Source organism: Pseudorasbora parva, chromosome 6 (genome assembly GCF_024679245.1).
Source record: "Pseudorasbora parva isolate DD20220531a chromosome 6, ASM2467924v1, whole genome shotgun sequence".
In the NCBI taxonomy this organism is placed as follows: domain Eukaryota; kingdom Metazoa; phylum Chordata; class Actinopteri; order Cypriniformes; family Gobionidae; genus Pseudorasbora; species Pseudorasbora parva.
In genome coordinates this window covers 39,340,938-39,365,723 of record NC_090177.1, presented here as the reverse complement: position 1 = coordinate 39,365,723, position 24,786 = coordinate 39,340,938, and the positions used below count along the sequence as shown (strand labels likewise).

Here is a 24,786-nt window from a genome sequence, read left to right as displayed (position 1 = left end):
CCTCATCAGAGCTCATGTGAGTTCATTCAGCATCTGCCTCATATTCACCATCTCAAACATATTCTCAAAACTATCATCTTCAACATCTTCAGAATCAATATTTAGCTCTCCGACAGCTTCTTCAGCAGATCCACCATCAGTGACAGTGACAGTAATATTTGACTGCGTTCAGTTCTCGCTCTGCAGTAAATCTCTGAGACATTTCAACTTTTGCTGATGATTCTTCCTATTCTTTTGTTTTCTGCCTGCGCTAACTATGAGTGAAACGTCACTTCATCATTGTGTCAGACATCGCCACCTTGAGGAATAACGGTGAACTGCACTTATTCAGTCCTCAGAGATTCAATTATTGTTGTGCAGAAAAAAATATACTTACACTGTTACACACCTCGGGTCGTTAGCGACCCTATACAGTTTATACAAGAAATGAATGGGAAAACAGGCATTTTTTATACATTTTGTTCTTGTTATATTGTTTATAATTAAATTATTGAGACATACTAAGAAGGTTGATATCTGACTTAAAAAAAAATGAATGAGGAGGAGGGCTGTGAATGATGTCTCGGGACACTTAAGACCCAAAGTATACGTTGAAGGGTTTAATAAATGTGATAGAGAAGAGCTGATTCTTTTAATAAATCAAGCAAAAAGACTCAGTCTGACACTAATGATGAATTGATTCGTATCTGGCACATTCACTGCAGTTCGCATTGATGAACTCTTTCATAAAAGACGAGGAAGTGGTAAAAAAAAAGATGTTTTGCTATAGCATCATGAAAAATGATTGGGGGGGGGCATGTTTTTAACTGTTTACCAGCATTAAAATAAATATCTTATTGCTGTTTTCTATTGTCTTCTGCAAACGTTTGGCATTATTCCTCAGAAGTTCACACATGACTGACAGACAGACAGAAATGGCATTTAAGTCTTGTTCTAGCAAGGGATTTGGGTGTAAATAAAAAGAAAATAGTAAGATTTATTATTGAACACATTATTATTGCAATCAGAAATGTTTGTTGAGCATCATATTAGAATGATTTCTGAAGGATCATATGACACTGAAGACTGGCGTAATGATGATTCAGCTTTGATCACAGGAATAGATTACATTTTAAAATATTACAATAGAAACAATCATTTTAAATTAAAATTAGTAATCATATTTCACAACATTACTGTTTTAATGCAATTCATAAATGTAGCTGATGTGAGAATGTTTTTGAAAAACATTTTTAAAAATCAGGGAAAGTAATCTATCATTAGCATAAAAAGGCAAAAAAGACACCTAATTCAGTTCTAATTCATGAACATAACCTACAGCAGCAAGAATAACGCGGTGTCACACTGTGAGTAACAACCAGATATTAGAACAAAAATCTTTGATTTCAAGAAATTCCCATTTTTTGGTAGTCAAGAAAACAGATTGCTTGTAGTAGCGGACATGACCGCTTCACTGAAACGTGTCATTTGGGCAGAAATCGAATGCGTGTTTCCTGAATAAAGCAGATCGAGTTGCGCAGTTCACTGGGTGCAAATGCTTAAATTTCATCCGTCTGTCATTCATCCTCTTCTGTGCGCTTGAAAGCTGGACCGCATTGGACACCGCACGAATGGCAGACATATGAACGAGTGTTGACGCGCTGGCTACATGTCAACACACACTGACTGAATGAAAGACCAAACATGGCTGTCTTTCATTAAAGTGACATCGTGACGTGCTTTGTGTTTTCTTTTTGTGGATAAATGGGTTGATTTTCCAACACGTACAGTACAGCATCCAGATGGTTTCTTTCAGGTCCAGCTGCCTGAACGCTGTGTTCCCCACTGTGCCTCTCGCTTTGCTGGTAATGGCTATCTATCTATCTATCTATCTATCTATCTATCTATCTATCTATCTATCTATCTATCTATCTATCTATCTATCTATCTATCTATCTATCTATCTATCTATCTATCTATCTATCGATAGATCCATCCTCATCCATCCATCTATCTATCTATCTATCTATAGATCCATCCTCATCTATTCATCTATCCATCCATCCATCCATCCATCCATCCATCCATCCATCCATCCATCCATCCATCCATCCATCCATCCATCCATCCATCCATCCATCCATCCACCCATCCATCCATCCATCCATCTATAGATCCATCCTCATCTATCCATCCATCCACCTATCCATCCATCCATCCATCTATCTATCTATAGATCCATCCATCCTCATCCATCCATCCTCATCCATCCATCCATCCATCCATCCATCCATCCATCCATCCATCCATCCAACTGGCTGATTAAAATAATCAGAGGAATAGTGGAGTGGTGTTGGGCGATTTAGGGTTTCAAGAGCAGTTATCATGTCCATACCCAACCCCCCTGCCCGGGTGGAGGATAACAGCTGTCGAGATCTGGTGCCAACCCTCCGCTTCAGCACTGAGCCGAACAGGGCGTCTTTCTCTAGCAGCTCTTCCACCCATGCCAGCAGCAGAATCAGGCTTTGTTGGAGCTCTGCATTGAATCTAATGATCCAGCACTAATTGACATCAACTGGGTTTGCCATTGAGATAGAGGGCCGCATTCAAAGATAAAGCAGATAAGAAGAGTGCCTTTGTTTCTAGATGAGGTCAAAGCCATTGATACTGGACTCTGTAATCACTTCACGGTTTGTTGACTCAAAGCTCACCTAATACTCTCAAACGATAACATTAAACCCCAGAAGAAAAGAATAATCACCAAAGAGATCTCTTTAATATCTTGACTGTTTTGTCTAGACCACAATGAAATTACATGGAGAGCAAATTTAGACATTTTATGCTTCAAATTAGAAATCAAAAGTGAAAGATCTCTTTGTGAGCTCAAACATTTCTCATATTAAAAATCAGCATGACACGCTGATAACTATGTTCATGTTATTGCTGATAAATTACAAAAAATAATCAATATTATAAAAGATAGCATTACTGTTAAAAATCAAGTTTGTGTAAAAAAAACTTTATCTAGATTTATATTTAAATACTCTTTGGGAAGATGTAGAGGCAGGAACGTCAAGAATCATGGGAGATGATGACATGTGTTGCATGTTTTAGGGTGTGTTTCCATACCAGCAGCTGTATGTGTGTCTGTGTGTGATATCACTCACCTCCTGGCACTTTGAGCATGCTCTGTGAGGTGTGCGTGATGGGTGAGGTCACGCCTACTGGAGGGTTACGGCTGTTCTTCAGTCCGCTGGGCGGGTGGCCAAGCGTCTGCGGTTTCCTCAGTTCACCCTTGACTGCCGCGTCATCCTGCGATCTGCTCTTTTTCCACTTGCTTGATGACTCGGCCTTAAGGCTGCCCGTGTCGTATACTCCCTCGTTCCGGCATTGAGCCTTCCCCTCCTCGCTGTACCAGGAAAGGCCACTTTCAACCATCGAGCGTTTCTCGGCATCAGTGCGCAACTGTGGGAAGAGACGACGAGATGACGACTATTTCAGGTTAAAAATATTAATAAAAACACACTGAAGTGCTTAAATTTGGGCTGGTTCACACAGAACATGTTTCTGCTGTTAAAAACATGAGACGCAGGTCAGTGGAATGATAAAAGATCTAGGTCTAGAGACGTGTTTTTTTATTTTATTATTATTTTGTTTATTTTAACTCTTTCCCCGACAGAGTTTTTGACGAAAGATTCCAGCCACCACCAGCATTTTTGATAATGTGATAATGTCACACACACACACACACACACACACACACACACACACACACACACACACACACACACACACACACACACACACACACACACACACACACACACACACACACACACACACACACACACACATTATATAGTATATGCATGAAGCTATAACATGTGATATATATATATATCTATATAACACGTTTTTATAGCTTCATGCATTCTTGTGGGTAAGTGAATGTGGTGTTTCATAAAAAAAGCGTAATTTTGAGCAAAAAAGTTTAGAAAATCAAGTTTTTGTCAAAGACTACATCCAGATCATATTCAGAATGATGATCAAAACATAGAGGGAGCAGATCAAGTCCATCAACACCTCTAAAGCTTCTGTCCTATAGCTCATCCTGGGTCGACTATTGATTACATATGATACATATGCATCTGCTTACATACGATCGCTTGTTTTACTGCGTCTTCCTCACGTGTGTTTTGATCAGGAGATCCTGTGCTCATTCAGAAGATTTGTAATAGCGCCCCGTTGCGTCTGGCAGTGAAAACGCAGAAACCTGCAAAATTAAGTTTTTGGCAGGGAAGCGTTTTCTCACAAATAACGGAAAATTCCGTGTTTGACAGGGAAAGAGTTAATCCCAAAATCTTCCACAAAAATATTATACATCACAATGGTTTTCGACATTGATAATAATATTATTATTAACATTATACACGTCATTTTAAATATGCATATGACCACATATGGTATCGCTTGTTTCTGCTTCTTCTTCACCTGTGTTTTGATCAGGAGGTTCAGAACTCTTTCAGAAGATATATAATAGCGCCTTAAAGGAGCCACTCCATAAAAACTGCTCATTTCACACAGAGATGTGTAGAATGAAGGTTGAAAATGAATATATATATATATATATATAAAGTTTAACATACCGGTAATATAGCATTCTAAAACCAGCACATGATGAGAACCACTCTCTGGTAAATGTCAGGGGGAAAGCAACAGTATTTTAATGTCAGTTCAAACCACCAAACATGGAAGTTTTGTTTCAGAGTCAATTTGTGCTTTATGAGATGCACTGTGGTCACATTCCAACACGAGCCGTGGAGAAGGGCAGAAGTCACACACGCTGAGATACATCAGAACATCAGAGCAGTGCGTCTTCTCCAGATCAGTCTGTTTACTTTCAGCTCGACCGCTCCGCTTCTCGTTCTCAAAGGTTTACTGGGATTTTTCCGCAAAGGTGTGAGAGTTATATCATTTACATTTATGTTAAACTTGATTTGGATTAAACAATTTCCAGGGTTTTTAATCATTTCGTTTTATAGAAAATGCTGATTTTCAACATCTTTGGACATCTATTTCGTAATACAGCTGAACTATTTATAAAGCTGTCATTTTTCCAGTATTTTTAGTCATGCAATGCAGTAGTGAAACCAACATGGTAAAAGTAAAATTTAACTTAACTGGTAAAAAATTCAAATATGTAATATGCAGTACAGTTCAAAAGCTTAGGTTTGGTAGGATTATTTTATTTATTAACTATTTATTTCAAAAATGTCCTCGGCTGCATTTATTGCATCAACAATAAAAGTAAAAATACAGTAATATTGTGAAATATTATTACAATTAAAAAACTGTTTGATATTTTATGTTTGAAAAATGTAATTTATTTCTTGTAATCAAAGCTGAATTTTCAGCATCATTCCTCCAGTCTTCAGCTTCACATGATCCTTCACAAATCATTCTGATATGATGCTCAATATTTTTTATTATTATCAATAATAACAGTTATGCTGCAATTTTTCCAGGATTCTTTGATGAATAAAGAGTTCAAAAGAACAGTATTTATTTGAATCAGGAAATTTGGTAACATAATATTAATGTATTTTCTTAAATGTCACTTCTGATCAATTGAATGCATCTTTGCTGAATAAAAGTGTTCATTTATAAAAAATAAATAAATAAACAAAAACACCCAACATTTTTAAAATGTATAGTATATGAAAATGTATCCGTTTTGTGATAGTATACACATTATATAATGTGATAATGTTTAATATTTTTGTTTAAAATGATCAAAATAAATCTAGTTTTTATATTGTTTTTAGATGTTTTATATTGGTGTACTATATATTATATTACATCTGGTAGAAATTAATATCAATGTGATTTATGAAAGAATTACAACCTTTAAAATGATTCTTTTACTGATATTAAACAAAAAATAAGCAATAAAACCATAAGGAAACTCAACAAGACTCATCAACTCATTACCTTTGTGAAATGAAAGTAAGAGGAGTGAGTCTGACAATGTCCCCAGGTTTAATGGGCTGTGTCCGGCTTAAGGAGAAGCCCAGTGGAGGGGCATACCTGCTTTATTAAATGTAAATAAGCCTTTGTGAAAGGTTGATGTCATTTCAGGAATGTCTGCTCCCTTCCTAGGAATTATGGGATACGGGTAAGCTCACATATTTGACCAATTAAACCTGTCTGAACTTTGATGTTTGTATAACTGTGATGTTGACATGTCATTTCCTTCTTCTGGCAGAGACAGGGTCAGCCGGGGACTGTTGCTCACGGGTACAATAAACTGAAGAGGAGGGCAAAGTTCTTCTGAAGAACATTGATCCGTTCGATGGAGAAGATGTTGTAAGGGTCCAGCGAAATTAAAGTTTAGGACAGGATGACATTGAGGCAGTCCTTACAGCTTACACTGTTTATCTTTGATTCAGTGTGCCTTTTTGTTTAAAAAGAGAAGCGTCTAATTTCTGCTTTCAGCTCTATGGTCCAAGTTGACCTCAAATTGTCCTCTTTTTTTTTCTCCATTGGAAATTCTTGGAAATACACTAGCGTTCAAAAGTTTTTGATCAGTAAGATTTTTAGTCTCTTCTGCTCGACAGGGTTGGAAAAAAAAACGTAACAAAAAAGCAGCAATATTGTAAAATACAATTAAAATGTAAAATGTTTTTTATTTGAATATATTTTCTAAAATAGTAAATCTTACCGATCAAAAACTTGATGGCAGTGTAGACTACCGTTCAAAAGCTTGGGGTGTTGTTGTTGTTTTTTTTTTTTTTTTGAGAAATTAATACTTATATATTAAAAACATAAATGATGCATCAAATAAATGCTGTTCAATTAGCCAAAATTTTCTGGAAACGTGTCACAGTTTCTATAAAAATATTATGCGTCACAAAACGGTTTTCAACACTGATGATAATAATAATAATAGCAATGATAAATGTCATATTAGAATGGTTTCTGAAGGATCATATGACACTGAAGACTGGAGTAATTCAGCTTTGATCACAAGAAATAAATTACATTTTTAAATATTGTGTGAAATTGTAATACAGTTTCACAATATTACTGTTTTTCTGTATTTTATGCAGCCTTGGTGAGCATAAGAGACTTACCAACCCAAAATCTTTTTCAACCTCAAAATCAAAATGTTCCAATATTTTAGGATCGACATTTACTGTACCTCATAGCTTCTCATAACTTCTTATAAGCACAATTTACATTTGAATCGACAAATCGACGTGAACTATTCTTTTAAATGTGGTTTCTGGTCTGACTAACGTCTGTAATTACATTTCAAACGAATACAGACACTGTCTGTGGCACATATGTACAGTAATAATGCAGTTAAATGTTTCTCACAGTGCCAAGAAACAGTGATTTTAGGTAGCCTGAACGGCTGAAACTAAACCAGTAAGCAGTGTGGTCTTCAACAAATCCTAACCAACACAAACACACAGTACATAACACTACATGGGAGTTCATGATTGAGAACGAAACCAGAAACTCCCCAAAGGCTTCTTGGCCAGGGAAGAGTCACATCAGTGTCTTTGGGTGGGATAAACTGTGTTGTCTGTGTTCTGTGGAGATAGATTTCAGATGAGTATCGACTGAGTCTGAAGCGGTTAGCGGTTTGTAACACATTCATCCCATTAGCAGTAAGTACTGTGTGCTCGGGCTCGACGGATCCAGTACAGTGTCAGAAATAAGCCAAAACTGACGCAACGAACATTGAAGCAGAAACACGGACTGTGAGAGCAATGTTGAAACCCAATTTAAATTACCACAATGGCAGAGTTTCTCCGGGAGCCAATGGGAGTGGTTGGCAGGGAGTTGAGGGAGGAGCCTGCGTTGAACTCCTCTGAGCTGAGGTTGTCTGAGCCGTCGCTCAAACCGCTGCTGATGGAGCTGCTTTCGTCCCAACTGCACAGAAGACATAAGAGATGCCATCACTCTACTGATCCAGGTCAAAATTAAGTCATGATGAATTATTCATGTCATGCAAAGTAGATCAATTAACAATTCATTGCTTAAAAGAAACTTATCTTGGAAAACATGTTTTGTCTTGCTCTTTTAAAAGAAATACTATGTAGTACATTGATCTACTCTAATACAGCCCTCGCCAGTCCATCCATGAAAACTTAAGTGCAAAAACAAGTCATTCAGAAATCATTATGCATAATCATGTGCACATTACCATAACTGTGCACATTTATATATCATTGTGTTTAACTATTTAGCATTCAGCAGCTCTACCTGCCACACTGTAAAATTGTTTTGTTGGTTTAACTTAAAAAGTAAGTAACAAAATAGTAAATAATAATAATAAGTTACCTGGTTGCCTTAAAATTTTGAGTTTATTGAAGTAAAAAATTTGAGTTGATACAATGAAGGAAATTGGTTAAATAAATAGAAACTCAAAATATCATTGTACCTGAACCACATAAAAAAATGTGATAAATCATAAAAATAGCATGATTTGGCATGTTTCACTGCTTCATCACAAATAAAATTACCCAAATATGCTTACATATTTAAATAAAATTTGAATAAAGGTTGTCGATTCTCAAAAATGTTCATTGTATTAACTCAAATTTTTAATTTCAATGAACTCAAAATTTTAAGGAAACCAGGTAACTTGTTATTTATTTTTTTAATTTACAGTGCAGGTGAACTATGGGGCCACACGCATGCCAGCCAATCATGACAGATGTCATTTACATAGAGGTCTTAAAGGTACAGTGGAGAAAAAAAGGATAAACGGAGGATGGAGAATTGACGTCAAATATAAACCATGCATGGTTGGCTTTCAGGGAAAAAATATAATGTGAATAAGATTATTATTATTAAGACAGAGGGCCCTAGTTTAATGCACATGGCAAAAGGGCGTATCGCAGGTGCACTTAGGGCGTCTCCGAATCCACGTTTGCTAGTTTAACGACAGGAAAAATAGTCTGCGCGCCAGACGCATGGTCCAAAAGGGTTTTACTAGTCTTTTAATGAGTTATTGGTGAATTTTTGGGACGTAACGTGCAAGTCTCATCTCTTATTCTCATTAAAAGCCAGTTGTGCTTCCACCATGGCGGATTTACTATTTACATGGCGGAATATAGACACCCTCAACCTGACAAGTCAGTTTAAATATGTGTGTTGTGCACCCGCCTATAGGCACATATTACAAACACAATATTTAAATAACACAAAAATAATCTGCGCTGTTGACTTTAGAGCAGGTTTTTGTTGGTCAAGGGCGCAGTCGTTCTCAGTTGCTCGAAATAGCAACACGCCAACAATGCGGCTGAACACGCCTGGTTTTCAGACATGGGCGAAAAGATGGGCGCAAGTGCATTTGCTATTTAAACATCGTGGAGCTAGACGTGAAAATTATAGCATGTAGGGAAACTAGCCAAAAACACTTGTGTCGTGCCCAGTGGTGGAGGAAGTACTGAATCTCAGTACTTAAGTAAAAGTACAAATAACCAGAGCCATATTTCCTTAAGTAAAAGTACAAATAACCAGAGCCATATTTCCTTAAGTAAAAGTACAAATAACCAGAGCCATATTTCCTTAAGTAAAAGTACAAATAACCAGAGCCATATTTCCTTAAGTAAAAGTACAAATAACCAGAGCCATATTTCCTTAAGTAAAAGTACAAATAACCAGAGCCATATTTCCTTAAGTAAAAGTACAAATAACCAGAGCCATATTTACTTAAGTAAAAGTACAAATAACCAGAGCCATATTTACTTAAGTAAAAGTACAAATAACCAGAGCCATATTTCCTTAAGTAAAAGTACAAATAACCAGAGCCATATTTACTTAAGTAAAAGTACAAATAACCAGAGCCATATTTCCTTAAGTAAATATCAGGGCGATCTAGAGTTAAACATCTATTCAGAAGTAACATTTTCATCAGCTTTGATGTATTTAAATCTTCATATTTATGAGGATTTATCTTAAATATAGGATATGCTTCAGCTTTCCTTTTATATTCTTAAACGTGCAGTATGCAACTTTTGGCCACTAGGGGTCACTCATTCAAAATAATAACAACTGACGTACTTTGGTGACGTCGGGAAAGTGCGTGGGCTCATGGGAGTTGTTGTCATTATTGCCACTGTCAACCAGCGAATCTGGCATCTCCAGCAGAAAACATGTTCACTGACAAGGTAATTGATTGTTATATTACATCTCTATTATTGTTAAGTTTAGTTACGGCTTTTCACTTTATGTAATGTCAATCTAATGAAATAGCAGCAAGCTACCGTTACTTAACAAACTTATCAGTAACGTTAGATAATGTGTGAGACAGAATGTTGAGCGGGCGGTCGCTGTGCCAACATACCTATAAGTTGGTAGGCTATGTTGACATATTAACCGCGCATCATAATTTGAGTTACTCAAATTATAGATATATTGACATGGCATCCGCGATTGTCGAACATTCTGTATATCAACTGTTCAATACGGAAATACATTTCAATTTAGTTTATCATTACCAACATAAAACAGTAAATGAGAGAACCAGCACCAGCAATACGTTGTTCATTGGAACACGCGCTGTGTCGCTCCCCACGTTCATCAATCATTCTAATAAACATTTATTTTGGAACTCGGAGATATATGAATAAGTAGATCATTATTAAATCAATATTATATGCAGCTAGTATTAACATATGATAAAAGTGACGGTCACCTTATATTAATTGACAAAGATAGTGGCATATTACCTTATGAAGCTAACGTTACTTTCTCCAGCTACATATAAAACCAATAATAGCTCGTCCATCTGCGTTTTACACATGACATCATCGTGTCACCAAATATACGGATAGAAATACTTTTGAATCAGTTTTTAAAAAAATAGCTCTTTCAGTCTCCAAAAACAGAGAATCCGCCTGTTTGAAAAGCCGATACAAAATGTATAACATTACGTATTCAGCTAAACGCGTCTCAATGTGGTCAAGATCGCTATGCAATATGCAAACATACAGCATGTTATGATTATATGATTATTATGTTAGCTGAATGGTTACTTAAATGACCTGTTTATTAAAACACAAGCGAGATCAGCATCTCTCTGCAGTCCGAGCTTGTCACGAAGATTTCGCCATCTTTCAAAGGCTTCTCCAAGGTTTACACGTCTCTTGCTTCTTCTACTGTCCCAAAATCTTCTCGGGTCATTTTTTTCACCCTTACGTTTGCGCTTTGTTGAGCTGACAAAACGTACAGGCAAAGAGTAGTCATGATCCATTATCATACAGACTTTTTTATACGGGGGTTCCCCTTATACTGTCTGTCAGTGTTCCTCTTTGAGTTTGGCGGTTCCGCCCATAGATATCTATGGTTCCGCCGAGTTCCGCAGGAAGCAAGACGCAAACGTGGATATGACGTGAAAGACTGGCGACATAACGGAAATAAAGACACGGTCCGTGTCTTCGAATTAAAATATTAATTTCTCTGGATTTAGAAGTTAATTAGAACTGTCGGGATAATGTAAACACACAACTTTAAAAAATATATAACATAGATATAGTGATCTTTTATATTTTTAATGCTGAAACATTACATATTGTGCCTTTAAGTTTGATCAATAAATTAAATTAGAATAAGGCTATATGGTTGTTAAATTAAATAATTTACACTGACAAATTACAACGGCATTAAATAATGTCATAAGATTGTTTAAAATGTATATTTTTAATACAATAAGAAACGTTGGAAAGAATGTTTAAATATGAAACTGAACTACCAGTAGGTGGCGGCAGGTCTTAATGAGTGAGTCATTGAGTCGTTTCGTTCAAACGGCTTATTCGTTCATGAATGAGGCAGTCGTTTACGAACAGGTCATTGAATCTTTGATTCAACCGATTCATTCGAACGCTGAATCATTCATTTTAACACACTATTGCTGTGAGATACGTTGTGGTTTTGATGTGGAAATATGATCTGATCTTGGAAATATTTTCGCTGCTGTAATAGAACAAAAGCAGTTTATATTGCATCTACAATGTAAGTGACTAAGTTTAATTAATTGTTTATGGAACTGTCATGAAATCAGTGTCACATTTTCAGCCGTGATGGTAAACAGCACTCTTGGTCGTGTCATGTTTTTTAACTGTAATATACGTTATAAAATATAAAACCTTCACATTTTGAATATGTACTGCATGTTACTGAGTTTCTCTGTATAGCGGCGTTGGTTTGTTTCCATTTCTCCTCGAGAGGCTGCACGATTGTCAACAGCGCAACCGTCAGTTCATACATTAGCCTATTACCGGTATTATCCATTAATTATCCGAACAAACCTTAATCTCGAGCCCTGAAACTGATCAGAAAATGTAACGAAACGTTGTAGAAATGTAGTGGAGTAGAAAGTAAAATATTTGCTACAAAATGTAACGAAGTAAAAGTAAAAAGTATGCACTATTTATTCTACTTAAGTAAAGTACAGATACGTGACACATGTGTAAAGTAACGAAGTATTTATACTTCGTTACATTCCACCACTTGTGTCGTGCCTGGTGTTGAATTGAGCCGGGTGCCCAGATCGCGATTCAGGCATGATGTTACACCGATACATCTCAGTTTACATGCACATTAATATTCTTATGTTAATCAGAATTTGCTCATATTCTGATTATGGTCACACTTTAGTTTAAAGTCCAATTCTCACAATTAACTAAATATTAACTACAACTCTTTCCTCACTAAACCCTTAATTAATGCTTATTAATATTTAGTAGGGTAGTTGTTAAATTTCGGTATTGAGTAGTATTAAGGGATGTAGAATATGATTATGCAGAATATGGCATTATTATGTGCTTTATACGTATCAATAAACAGCCAATATGTATGCTAATAAGCAACTAATTAATAGTGAGAATTGCACCGTAAACTAAAGTGTTATCCTGATTATGTGTGCATTATGTAATCATTAACCCTATGACTAGATTAAGAGTTAGACACTTGGCATATGCCTGTATTAATCTGAATCCTTTGTCACCTGTTTCACTTAATCTACTGTAATTGGAATAGTAATTTATATCTGTGAACATCCAAATGAGGAGTTTTCAATAGCTAGGCAATGGAAGCAACACATTCTTGAAGAGGGTGCAGATATGTTTTAATATCTCGTGGCCTACATTTTGTGTAATTCATCACACTTATTAATGATTATGAATGAAACAGTAGATTATTTTACTATGCTGGACTACTAAAGTACTGCATGTCTTAAATTCATCTGGAATATGATGATTACTATGTAGCCTTTAAAAGTATATTCAAGTAGCTATGGGGCACATTAACACCTATTTTGGGAATAAAGGCTATAATTTGAAAATGATATGTGTGCACATGGTCAGTGACACCATCTGCTATGAGTAGAGATGATCTCAGAGTATTTCAGAGTAACGTAAGGTGTTGGATGCCAATGTTTTTCGATTCTCAAGGATATCTGTTTTTGTCTGGTCCTGGTGTATCAGGAAGCAAGCACTCCAGAATGGAAGGTGCCTTTGAGATAAGAACGCATCTTGTCGCACAGGACCTGATAAACCCTGAGAAAGTGATAAGGCTATCCTCGCATCACTGAGCATATATGCTGGAAAAAGACATCTAAAACTCTTCCAAACAGCAGTAACAATTGATAAGCTTGTTGTGTCACAAAGGGACCTGACCGGTTCCTAGAAGATAATGTGTTACGTAACTGTTGCCTTTATATTAGAAAACAAAACACAATCACAGGAGCTTTTCATTTTTGTGAGTCTGTCTGAAAATGCACATCCAAACTTAAATGTTGAAGCACTTCAAGAAATGAAAGTATGACAAAGTTATGAAAGTTTAAATTACTGTTATCAAATCAGATTCACTGAATTAATAGTTTTATTTTATTTTCTATAAAATACAAAATAATTTTATTCCAAAATTACTATAAAATCAAAGCCATATGTCAACCATATGGCAAGCTGTGTTCCAAATTTGAAGTTGATATAACAAAAATTGTAGTTCCTATGATATTTTTAGGCGTGGTACCAAAAATAGCCACCGAGTGTCACTCACATTCCATTGGATGTGTTCTCCTTTAACAAATTTCACTTCTATCACAAAAAAACAGATCTTTCTGACAATATGTGTTTTGCCAAGAATAGAAAAAGTTTTTTAGTTTAAATAAATTTTGTATGAAATATGAAATCTGACACCGCCCACTAACTAGGAGAGGAGAATAATTTAAAGTACCTTTTCCACGGTAATGCAATGTCCAATTCCCAAATGGTTCACAAGATGGCTTTTGATATTGTAAGCTTTTAAATGATACCTAATGATGATTGCTAAAATATAGGTGATAAATAAAAAGTGCCAAGCATCCCAGTTAATGTCTAACACAGAGATAGTATTTTATGAGTTTGAAGAAAAGCCTCTGAAAGAAAAATACTTTCTATTAATATTACATCTTAAAACAAAACAAAAAAATGCAAAGCAAAAAAGTACAGCAAAGCAAAACCATGCAAAGCAGAAAACAAAAACCAAGCCAAGCAAAACACAGAACAAAATAAAAACCAAGCAGAGCAACAAAAAAGAAAAAGGCACAAAAAAAAACAAAAAAACAAAGCAAAGTGAAAAAACAAAAAACAAAAGCCCAGCAAAAAAACAACAACACAACGCAAAGCAAAACAAAAACCAAGCAAAGAATCAAAAACACAACACAAAGCACAAAACAAAAAACACAAAGCAAAGCACAAAACAAAATAAAAACCAAGCAAAGAATCAAAAACACGACGCAAAGCACAAAACAAAAAACACAAAGCAAAGCACAAAACGAAAAACACAACGCAAAGCACAAAAAAAAAACAAGCAAAGAAAAATAAAAATAAATAAATAAATAAATAAATAAACAAACATTGAAAGCTGAATTTAAACAAAAAAAGTCAAATTATTCAATACAATTCTTCAGTGGCTTTGAGGCGTCATAATTGCCTTTGATTCTCATCCACAAAACACAATACAGTTTCCACACTTTCCCTCCATTTCCACCTCCAGTCTCCATTTTCCAGATGCTTTAAATTCCTCAGATGTCCTGGTGACACCTAAAGACGGGATTAAGTAGCGGCATATTGTGAGGAGTCTGTCATTATAAGAGATCTAAGCACGTTCAGCTGTTTTGTGAGACGTCCAGCCCCGAGGTGAAACACTGACGGCCTCTTTATGAGCGATAATGATCAGGGTTCAGGTTTCAGGGCTGCTCTGAACACCTCAAGCGTCAAGCTCTGTGATTACGCTCAAAACCCTCATCGCCAGCCCGGAGACGACAGCACTGCGTCACGACGCTTCGGCCTCGAGTTTACCTCTACAGACGGGAATATGTGTGAGATGCGACGTCTCATTTGGCAGCTGTTCTTTTTTTTTGCTTTGATGCACTGCAAGAGTGCCATATGTGCAACTTAAAACGCTACAATTTTTCTTCAAACCTGTGAACTTGACAGCTAGGATGTATCAGTTGAATCACAGGGAACATCTCGTCTGTGTGATCTCGATTTATTTTACGAAAGCGTCACTTTAAAAGAGCAATATGACAAGCAGAGCCACCCTGCAGAATTGCTGCCGCAGGTGATGTGGAAAAGGAGGGCGAGGAGACCTTGAAAACCTCAGCTTTACCTACAGCATCCCACAGACACAGGGCTCTCTTCAAAGGCATGCCAGAGACACCATGCGGTTTTCTATCAAGCCAGACTTAAACGCTGTGTGTTTGATGTTGTTCGGTGGAAGGGGAAAATGTAGATAAGCACAGCGACCTTTTGGAGATTCTGCGCTCCCCTGGCCGGCCCTGTTCAGAGTGTCAGTGGGTGTGAATTTGGGTTTTTATTTTAAAAACAGATGGACCTCATAGGGCTTTAGTTCATCCGGAGGGAAAAACACTAATGAGCAGCAGAAGTGGCTTAAACAGCACTGATAACACAAAATACTGTAACCTTCTGTGCCCTCAGATTAAAGGATTATAAAAAGGCTAATAGAAGCACAGGATTCATATTCAGCTTTAAAGTCAACATGAAACTGCGTTTCACATTTTGTTTTCAATTGGCGAGCAGCATTTTTAGTACGCCATGAACGTAACAAGGCGCTGAGGGTCTATTTAACACTCATCCACGCTCTCCAAGTGTTTTCTTTACCGGTCGCCGAGAGTTTAAGAAAGTTCAACTTTGAGTAAAACTCAGCGCTCATCACTGTCAGTTTTTACCCAGCCGTCCAATCACAGTGGAGGAGGGGCGGGACAAATACAACACCGACCAACCGGCGCATTCTGCTTGTACAACGTCAACAGATGGAAACAAGCAGCATAATAACGGAAGAAAATCATTTAAAACAAGAGCCAGAGCAAATAATATACATTGTATCTGCATTTTTATATAGAATCAACACAGAAACAAACTGTCTATGAAGTGAGATACTAGTAACACGTCCGCAGATTCTCAACTGAAAAAACAACAACAACCAAAAACACACTGCACTGCTGAAATGCCTTCAAGCTTTCACAGCTAGCTGTTTTCAGCAGAGCGCCTAGCATTTTTAGCTTTGGTGGATGGCGCCTTCTTCTTCTTCTTCTTTTTCTTTCGGCTGTTCCCTTCAGGAGTCGCCACAGCGAATCATCTGCCTCCATTTATTCCTATCCTCTGTATCCTCTTCTCTCAGACCGACTACCTTCATGTCCTCCTTCACTACATCCATAAACCTTCTCTTTGGTCTTCCTCTTGACCTCCTGCCTGGCAGCTCTAACCTCAGCATCCTTTTATCCTTTTACGCCTAATCGTAGCCATACTGAATCAACATTAACTCCCGCATCCAGTGCACATTTTCAGCAAGCAAATACAAACTGTATTCTGTCCGTTATAAAAAAAAGCGCAATCGTTCTCATGGTTAAATAAAAAAGAAAAGACAGTCAAATAGACAGAGACTGCTGAGCTAATTACGCTAGTGCTGTTAGAGCTGACTTTCTCCAACTGAAGCACGCTCCTCTATCTGTCCTCCCTTCCCAGGGCTCTCAAAAAACACAATAACATTGTGTCAAGGCTGCACCGTAATTGCAGAGAGCCCGAGCCCCGCCAGCTAGAAGAAAAAAAAAAAAAAGAGTGATTTGAAGATAAAGTGTCCTCCTATACCCATCCCCTCCACCCTTAACCAAACATTAACTTTAATTGCATGGATGCAAGGCAAGCGGATAACAGCAATAGTTTATTTCTAAAGAAGGCATCCAAATGCTATTTGGGGGTTTTCTGGTTGTAAGAGTTTTCTCATGGCATGTTTCCACACATATATCAAATAAAAAAATTAATATGGACAACACAAACGGACAACAATGAGTAGTGTACTTGGTGTTTTTTTATGAGGTGTTCCTCAGGTGTTTATATTTATATATATATAAATAAAGTTCAGTCATAAAACTCTATTAATCGCTGATTGGTTCTTTCAGTTCTACCACACCAACCAATTTACGTGGCTTTATCCTAGCCGCTATCAGCATGCCGCACAATATGAGAACTCCTATACCCCACCTCCTCCCCAGTGCCACCTGTAGAGATCTCTTACAGGGGTTATATCATTCTGCAGCAGCCTTTCCTTGTTGTTATCTTGACTAAGCTGAACATTGTTTTTTCTCAACAGCAGCAGCGCAGTAGATCTCGTCCACTAAAATCAAGCCTATGTGCATTTCATACGCTACTATGCTAATAAAATGTTGGTTGATTCTATTTACTCCAAACAGACCTCACAACTTTTAAATCCAGCAAGTGTTTGATAAACCCCAAAATGTATAGATTAGTTTAAAATAATAATAATAATAATAATAATAATAATAATAATAGAAATTACACATAAACAGTACCCTGACTTCAGGTGGTGTAGCAAATTTTTATAAATATTTAATATTATTTGTATTTATTTTTTTGTTAATAGAAGTATAACTAACACTGTGCACTTTTTCTATTTCAAAGTAAATAAGTCTACATGTACTTCAAGATATATATCAACTATTACTAAAAGTCTGAATATATATATATATACACACACACACACACACACATCAAACCAAAATGTATTCAAACACCGTCAACATTTTCTCACAGTTTATTCGCTATAGTTTAAAAAACGGTAATAAAATGTACAGGAATTCAGAGTTAATCTGTGTCAGAATAAATTAATCTTGATAATGTCAGTTAACTATGTAATGGATTATAATCAACCAATCAGCAGTCAGATGTTAAATTTAGGTCAACCAATGACCAAGCAAAGCTTCATTTTGTTCAGTCTGTGGTGTAAAAGGTCACATTAGCAATTAAAGAAAAAAAACATGCAAGCAAAACATGGTCGGGTCAAAGTGTCTGAATAATTTTGGTCCCAAATTTTTATCAATTTTACTGATAGTCACTGTGTGAAGTATTTGTGGGTAAAATATATCACAGTTTGCTGTATTTCGCTATCCTCACTTAAGCCCCTTTCACACTCCGACTCCGGCAAATACACGGATAATGCGACCCGGCATTTGTTCCCGGGCCGCTAGATTTGGTCCATTCACACTGCCAGCGAAATACCGTAATATGTGCGCTTTCACACACAACCTGTAACGGTCCCGGGTCGAGTTGACACGTGACATCCGGATGTGACGTATAACGGCGAGCGATCTCAGCTTCAGCGCGGATAGTAAGGAGCTCCGTGGTCTCGACTTGTGTCCAGTTTGCGCACGTTTCTGCTTGTTTAATTTTAGTTTCTTTTGTATACGAACACTCTCTGCGTTTAAAACACCGACGAGCTCTTCTGGCACTGCAGGGTTGTATTATTGAAAAAACAAGCTCTAGGAGTCGCACGATAACTACGTACACGTTGCAGCATTAGTTTCGGCTTTTGTTCACACAGCGCTCGTCCCGGATCGAACCCTGCAATGCTACTAGGTCCCCGACCCGGGTTCAATTCGGTAATCAATTCCGGGACGTGGCTGCTTTCACACAGAAGGCGACCCGGCAATGTTCCGGGAATATTGCGGGTCCGACGTGCAGTGTGAAAGGGGCTTTACATAAATGAACTATAGTGTCCTGAACCCACTAGTAAAATATTATATCTGGTGTCTGAATCATTTTTTGTTTGACTGTGTACACACACACACACACACACACACACACACACACACACACACCCCTCCAAGTTTCTACTAGACAGTAATTGAATATGTCTCCAGTAGCATATGGCATTTATCTTCAACACATACAGAAGCATATATCAATTGCCTACATGTTCTGCATAATCTGTGCTTTGCCCATCCCAATTTGCCCAGTTTAGCAAAACACTGGAATGGCAAATGACAGGTGGCAGATCCTCTTTCATCAACGGCAACTGGTCACACAGGATCCACAGAGGGAGTCTAGCAAGAAGAACAAGTCCAACACTTATCATAGAAAACATGCTTTATATCAACCATGTGGACTCACACAAAACCAAAAAGACACAAGGCATTCTAACCACACACACAAATGTGTTCAAGCAGATTTGAAAATGATGGCTGTTGCATGAAATGCACCATTGTGAAGCAATGCTACAGTTGTCCCCTCAGGCGAGAACAAAGACATGCTTAAAGCCAACATATACTGCCGAACTTGGCTCAGGTGTACTGTAGACTTGGCTGCCCTTCAAGATTTTTTTTTTAAAGATAGCAATCTGTAAAGTAAAAAGTGTGTAATATCTGTGCCTATAGAAGTACACTATTTGCTAAACTTTGATGTGGTTTATAAATAAAAGGGCATTAAATATTTTTTTATTCAAAGTTGATGTCCTGGGGTGACATTTTATATTCCATTTCAAAATATTTCACACATAAATGTAATATTTATTTTATAATTACTATTACGCCTTCAGCTTTTTTGATCAGATATTATTTGACAGCCATTAATTAGAATATAAGTACTTTTAAAAATGTACTTGTCAAACCCCAGGACTGATTAAAACGGACTAGTAAGGGAAAAAAACACACACACACACACACACACACACACACACACACACACACACACACACACACAATTAATATTTATGAAATATAATATATTACAATGTGAACCAACAATCAAGATTTGCTGACAAAAATATTTGTGTCATATTTTACTATAGTCATATTTTAAATAGTCATATTTTACTAAGATGCGCAGTATACACCAACTACCCAAACCATAATGTCTGTCTGCATGCGTTTTGATGTCAAGGCCACTATCAGTCACCTGTCTTTGTTCACAATCTCCCTGTACAGTGTCCCACTTATCTCAGCCCTCATTTAGGCGATCTTGAATTTAATAAGCATACTGATTATCATTTCTGTCTGCCGTAGCAGGTACATTTTATGTGTGTGTGTGAAGAGTGGGCGGAGAAATGGCTGCGACTGGTGGCACAGATGGTCTACAATACGGGGCGTAGGACCACCTATCCAGCTAAGCTTTTGGAGAACAGATTGGCCTGACAACGCTGGACCAAGACAGCTTATCAAACGCATTCTGCTTATGAAAGATGCATGCATTATAATTCAGTTATGACAGCTTATCATCTTCAAATAGGTTTGAGAGTTATACTGATGGATTGTCGGATGACCTATAAATGACATGGACGCCTTTCTCATGTTAAACATATGGAGACAGGTCACAGAGGGTCTCTGTCTGCCAAAAGCTGTCCGTGGCCCAACAGTGTTACCCTGAGTGCTCTTCTCACCGGGACCAGTCATTAATCTGATCGGCCAGCTTTTCATGTGAAAACAGAAATGTATTTCCTCACTGACATATTTCCATTGCACGTTTTACAATGAAAAACAACACGATAAAATAACAGGCTTGGTTTCGCAAGCCTAACAAAGCAAATAAGCCTGCACAAAAGGGATTAGGGAGGATTATATATCAAGTTAGAGCAACTTCCCAATAACGACACTAGATTATGGCAGATGTATGGCAGATGTGCGCAAGTTTCGAGAGGTGCTTAAATGTTGGTGGTGGTGGTGGGGGGGGGGGTGTCTGTTTTTTTATATAAAAAAAATAAATAAATATATATATATATATATATATATATATATATATATATATATATATATATATATATTTATATATATATATATATATATATATATATATATATATATATATATATATATATATATATATATATATATATATATATATTCAGTGTCACATGATCCTTCAGAAATCCTCCTGATTAGACATGTGCCGATTTTCGATAATGCGATTTATCACAATAATGAATATGCACGATATTGTTATCGTGGGCACTTTAAAATATCGTAAATAATAATTTATTAACAATTTATAATTTTTTTATAATGCACTCAAGAATACTTTGCCCATCAACCGTATAAATGCTCAACACCGCTGTATTCTGCGTCAAAGGGACACGCGCTCAGATATAAACAAGCCCAACGTGCGTTTGCACATGACTGAACCGGTGAAGGAGACGCGCTGCTGAAGTGCCGCACACTGACAGCAGAGGGCGCTGATGAACTGCAGAATGCAGCTGTTACCCCGGAAACCAGCAAACAAACAAAAAAACGCGTGTAGTTTTTAAAACAGCCATTCGTTTTTGTAATCTCAATGTTGTTCATCACAGCACCAAATACTTAATACTTAAATACTTAATAGGCTATTTATTTTCAAACTTAAACATTTTTATGTTTTAATCTGGACTACAACATACCCTAATAATTAGAACTGTTCTGATTATTTGTTATTGTTCAGTATAACTTTGAGACATACGACTTCATTAGTTAACATGTTAATTAATTATTACCAAACTGACAATGAAAAATACTTATAAAGAATTAATCATTCTATGTTAATTTCTTAGTTACTGTTTAATGACATTAAAATCAAAATCAAAATAACTTTTTTAATGGACCTAAGATAAAACTAACAATGATCAGTATTTCTTAACTAACATTACCAAAAACATACTTTCTGTACCAAATGTAGCTATTGCTCAATCTTAGTTAATGCATAAACTAATGAGACCTTATTGTAATTTGTAAGCCTACCTGTTGTTCTTTATAGCCTAATTCTTTTGCAATTTAATCTGTTTGAAAATTGTACTTTTACAGCTCTGAAAAATATCAAGAGACCACATAACATTGGTTTCTCAATGAGGGGTCTCTTAATTTTTTCCCCAGAGCTGTATATATTTTTGGTGCATTATGGTATTTAAACATTCAGTTATTTTTGTTCTTACAAAAATAGTTCTTAAAGCTGTTATGCTATGGCAACACTTTTTTTTGCAACTTATTTCAATATCGTGATAATATCGTATATCGTGATAAAACTTCATCAATTATTCGCAACATGAAAAATTGATATCGGCACATGCCTACTCCTGATATACTGATTTGATGCTCAGGAAAAACACAGGCTACCTCCCGATACAATACGATACGATACATGGCTCACAATACCGAAAATATTTAGATAACGATACTTGATAATCCTACAACGATTCATCCCGATATCTGTGAAAATGTTTTTTTTTTTCAGACTTTGGACTTAAAGGGTTAGTTCACCCAAAAATGTAAATTATTTCATTCACCATCATGTCGTTGGACACCCGTAACACCTTTGTTCATCTCTTTAGAACACAGATGAAGATATTTTTGTTGAAAGCTGATGGCTGAGAAAGGCTTCAGATAGGCCTCCATTGGCATTCAGGACATTCCCACTGAACCACTCACAAGACCCATAAAGGCACTAAAGACGTCGATACAAAGTCCATCTCACTGCAGGGGCTACAATAATGTTATAATGCAAAAATAGTTATTGTACGTACAAAAATCAAAATAACGACTTTATCCACCAAGTTATTGACGTGAACTCGACGCATGCGCGAGATTATGATGCAGCTCCGCCCTTCGAATCATGACCCGGAAGAGGAGGAGCGCCGCTATCACGCGAGTTAACGTCCGAGACCTACAGAAGACAATAACTTGGCGGATAAAGTCATTATTTAGATTTTTTCGCGCACAAAAACTATTCTCGTCGCACTGTAGTGAGATGGACTTTGTATCGACGTCTTTAGTGCCTTTATGGGTCTGTCAGTGGTTCAGTGGGAATGTCCTGAATGCCAATGGAGGCCTATCTGAAGCCTTTCTCAGCCATCAGCTTTCAACAAAAATATCTTCATCCGTGTTCTGAAGATGAACGAAGGTCTTACGGGTGTCCAACGACATGAGGGTGAGGAATTAATGAAATGATTTTCAATTTTGGGTGAACTAACCCTTTAAACATGTCTGGGGTGTCTATTATTTTACTCCTGTAATTTGCTTTTGTTCACATTTCCCTCATTAATGTGTTGAGTGCCACCTTGAGGAGCCATAAAAAAGAAAATCGCCATTAAAAATATCGATATTTGGCACTAAATGGACTGCATTTATATAGCGCTTTTATCCAAAGCGCTGGGCACTAGGATACTGGGCACTGGGCACTAGGATATCGATTCTCGTATCACACTATATATTATCCTATCAATATTTTGTCCCACCCCTAATCAAGAAACATTTCTTATTTTTATCAAAACTGAAAACTTTTGTTTATAATATAATTTTTTCAGAATTGTTTGATAAATAGAAAGTTCAAAAGAACAGTATTTATGTAAAAATAGACTCCAAACTTTTGAACACTATTGTATATTAGTAATATATCAAGCTTTTTCTCATTGTATACGCCGATGAAAGTAAATTATAAGTGTCTACATTTTGGAGTAATCCTTATGGAAACAATGCCTTATTTTCATTTTCAAATGTAGATAAACTCACATGTCAGTCTCACTAGCTGTCTAGTTGGTTGTCGGATGACTAGTCGACCATCCTTACTCCTCCCTATCCTTAAAAGGTGTTATACTTGACTAAGTTCATCCATGTGAAACAATATACAGAGCATTCATCAGCATGACGCTGAGCAAGCATGAGTAAGCTGGACATTTTGGCCTACATCTTCTCACTGGATTTCCTGCAGGCCCCTACAGACTGTCCGTTCCATTGCTCACAGTCTCGTGAACTCTGTAAAGTTGATGTCTGCGAACCCAAATCATGTGACCCAGACTCGAAGGTATTAAGCAACAGTTTGTGCATTGCAGAAAGCCAGGAAAACTCAAAATATTGAGCAAGCAGAACTCTGGAGATTTGATCCAGATTTATGGTCTGCGAGTAATTCATTCACGCTGTTCTGAAGCACGATCCCACCTGTAATCGCTTTCTTCTCGCCTCAAAGTGTTTTAATTTGATACTTAAGGGCTACCAAGATTAAGACTTGTTTTGATCTATAATTAATAGCTGATTGGGATTTTAATGGCCATTTTCCCAAGCACAGATTAAGCTTAATGAAACTGCTCAGAGGGGATTCTCTATTGAAAATCTCTGGCAGTTTTGGACTAGGCTTAATCTGGGCCTTATGAACAAAACTAAGCTATTCGTGTGGCCGTCTTTTCCACTGTAATTACTTAAAAATCAAGGCCAATCCTTAGATTTGAGCATCCTGACCCAAAAACACCATTATGTCTATTTTCCTAAGGATCTATTAAAGATGTGCTACAAATATAGTATATTATACATCGATCAATATGGGTTTTTAAATGGCTGATGCTTATGCCAATAAAGCCACAGCAGGGGAACAAAATGATGCCCAATATGTTAAAGAGGCCTTATTATGCCTTGTTACAAAGTCTTGGTTTTGTTTTTTCGGGCCTATGTTTTCATGCTTGAAAAACACATTATTTTTCACA

General features: G+C 36.8%; 1 protein-coding gene across 8 annotated transcripts in view; it reads right to left on the bottom strand.

Annotated features, from left to right (window-relative positions):
* Window positions 1–24,786, bottom strand: part of nav1a (neuron navigator 1a) — a 216,824-nt gene that overhangs the window by 49,649 nt on the left and 142,389 nt on the right. For all 8 annotated transcript variants that reach the window (XM_067446893.1, XM_067446894.1, XM_067446895.1 and 5 more), the window contains 2 exons: window positions 7,782–7,920; window positions 3,147–3,444 (listed from right to left, as the gene is read on the bottom strand). In XM_067446893.1, the coding sequence (XP_067302994.1) occupies window positions 3,147–3,444; window positions 7,782–7,920 (437 nt within the window). The remainder of the gene's footprint in view (window positions 1–3,146; window positions 3,445–7,781; window positions 7,921–24,786) is intronic.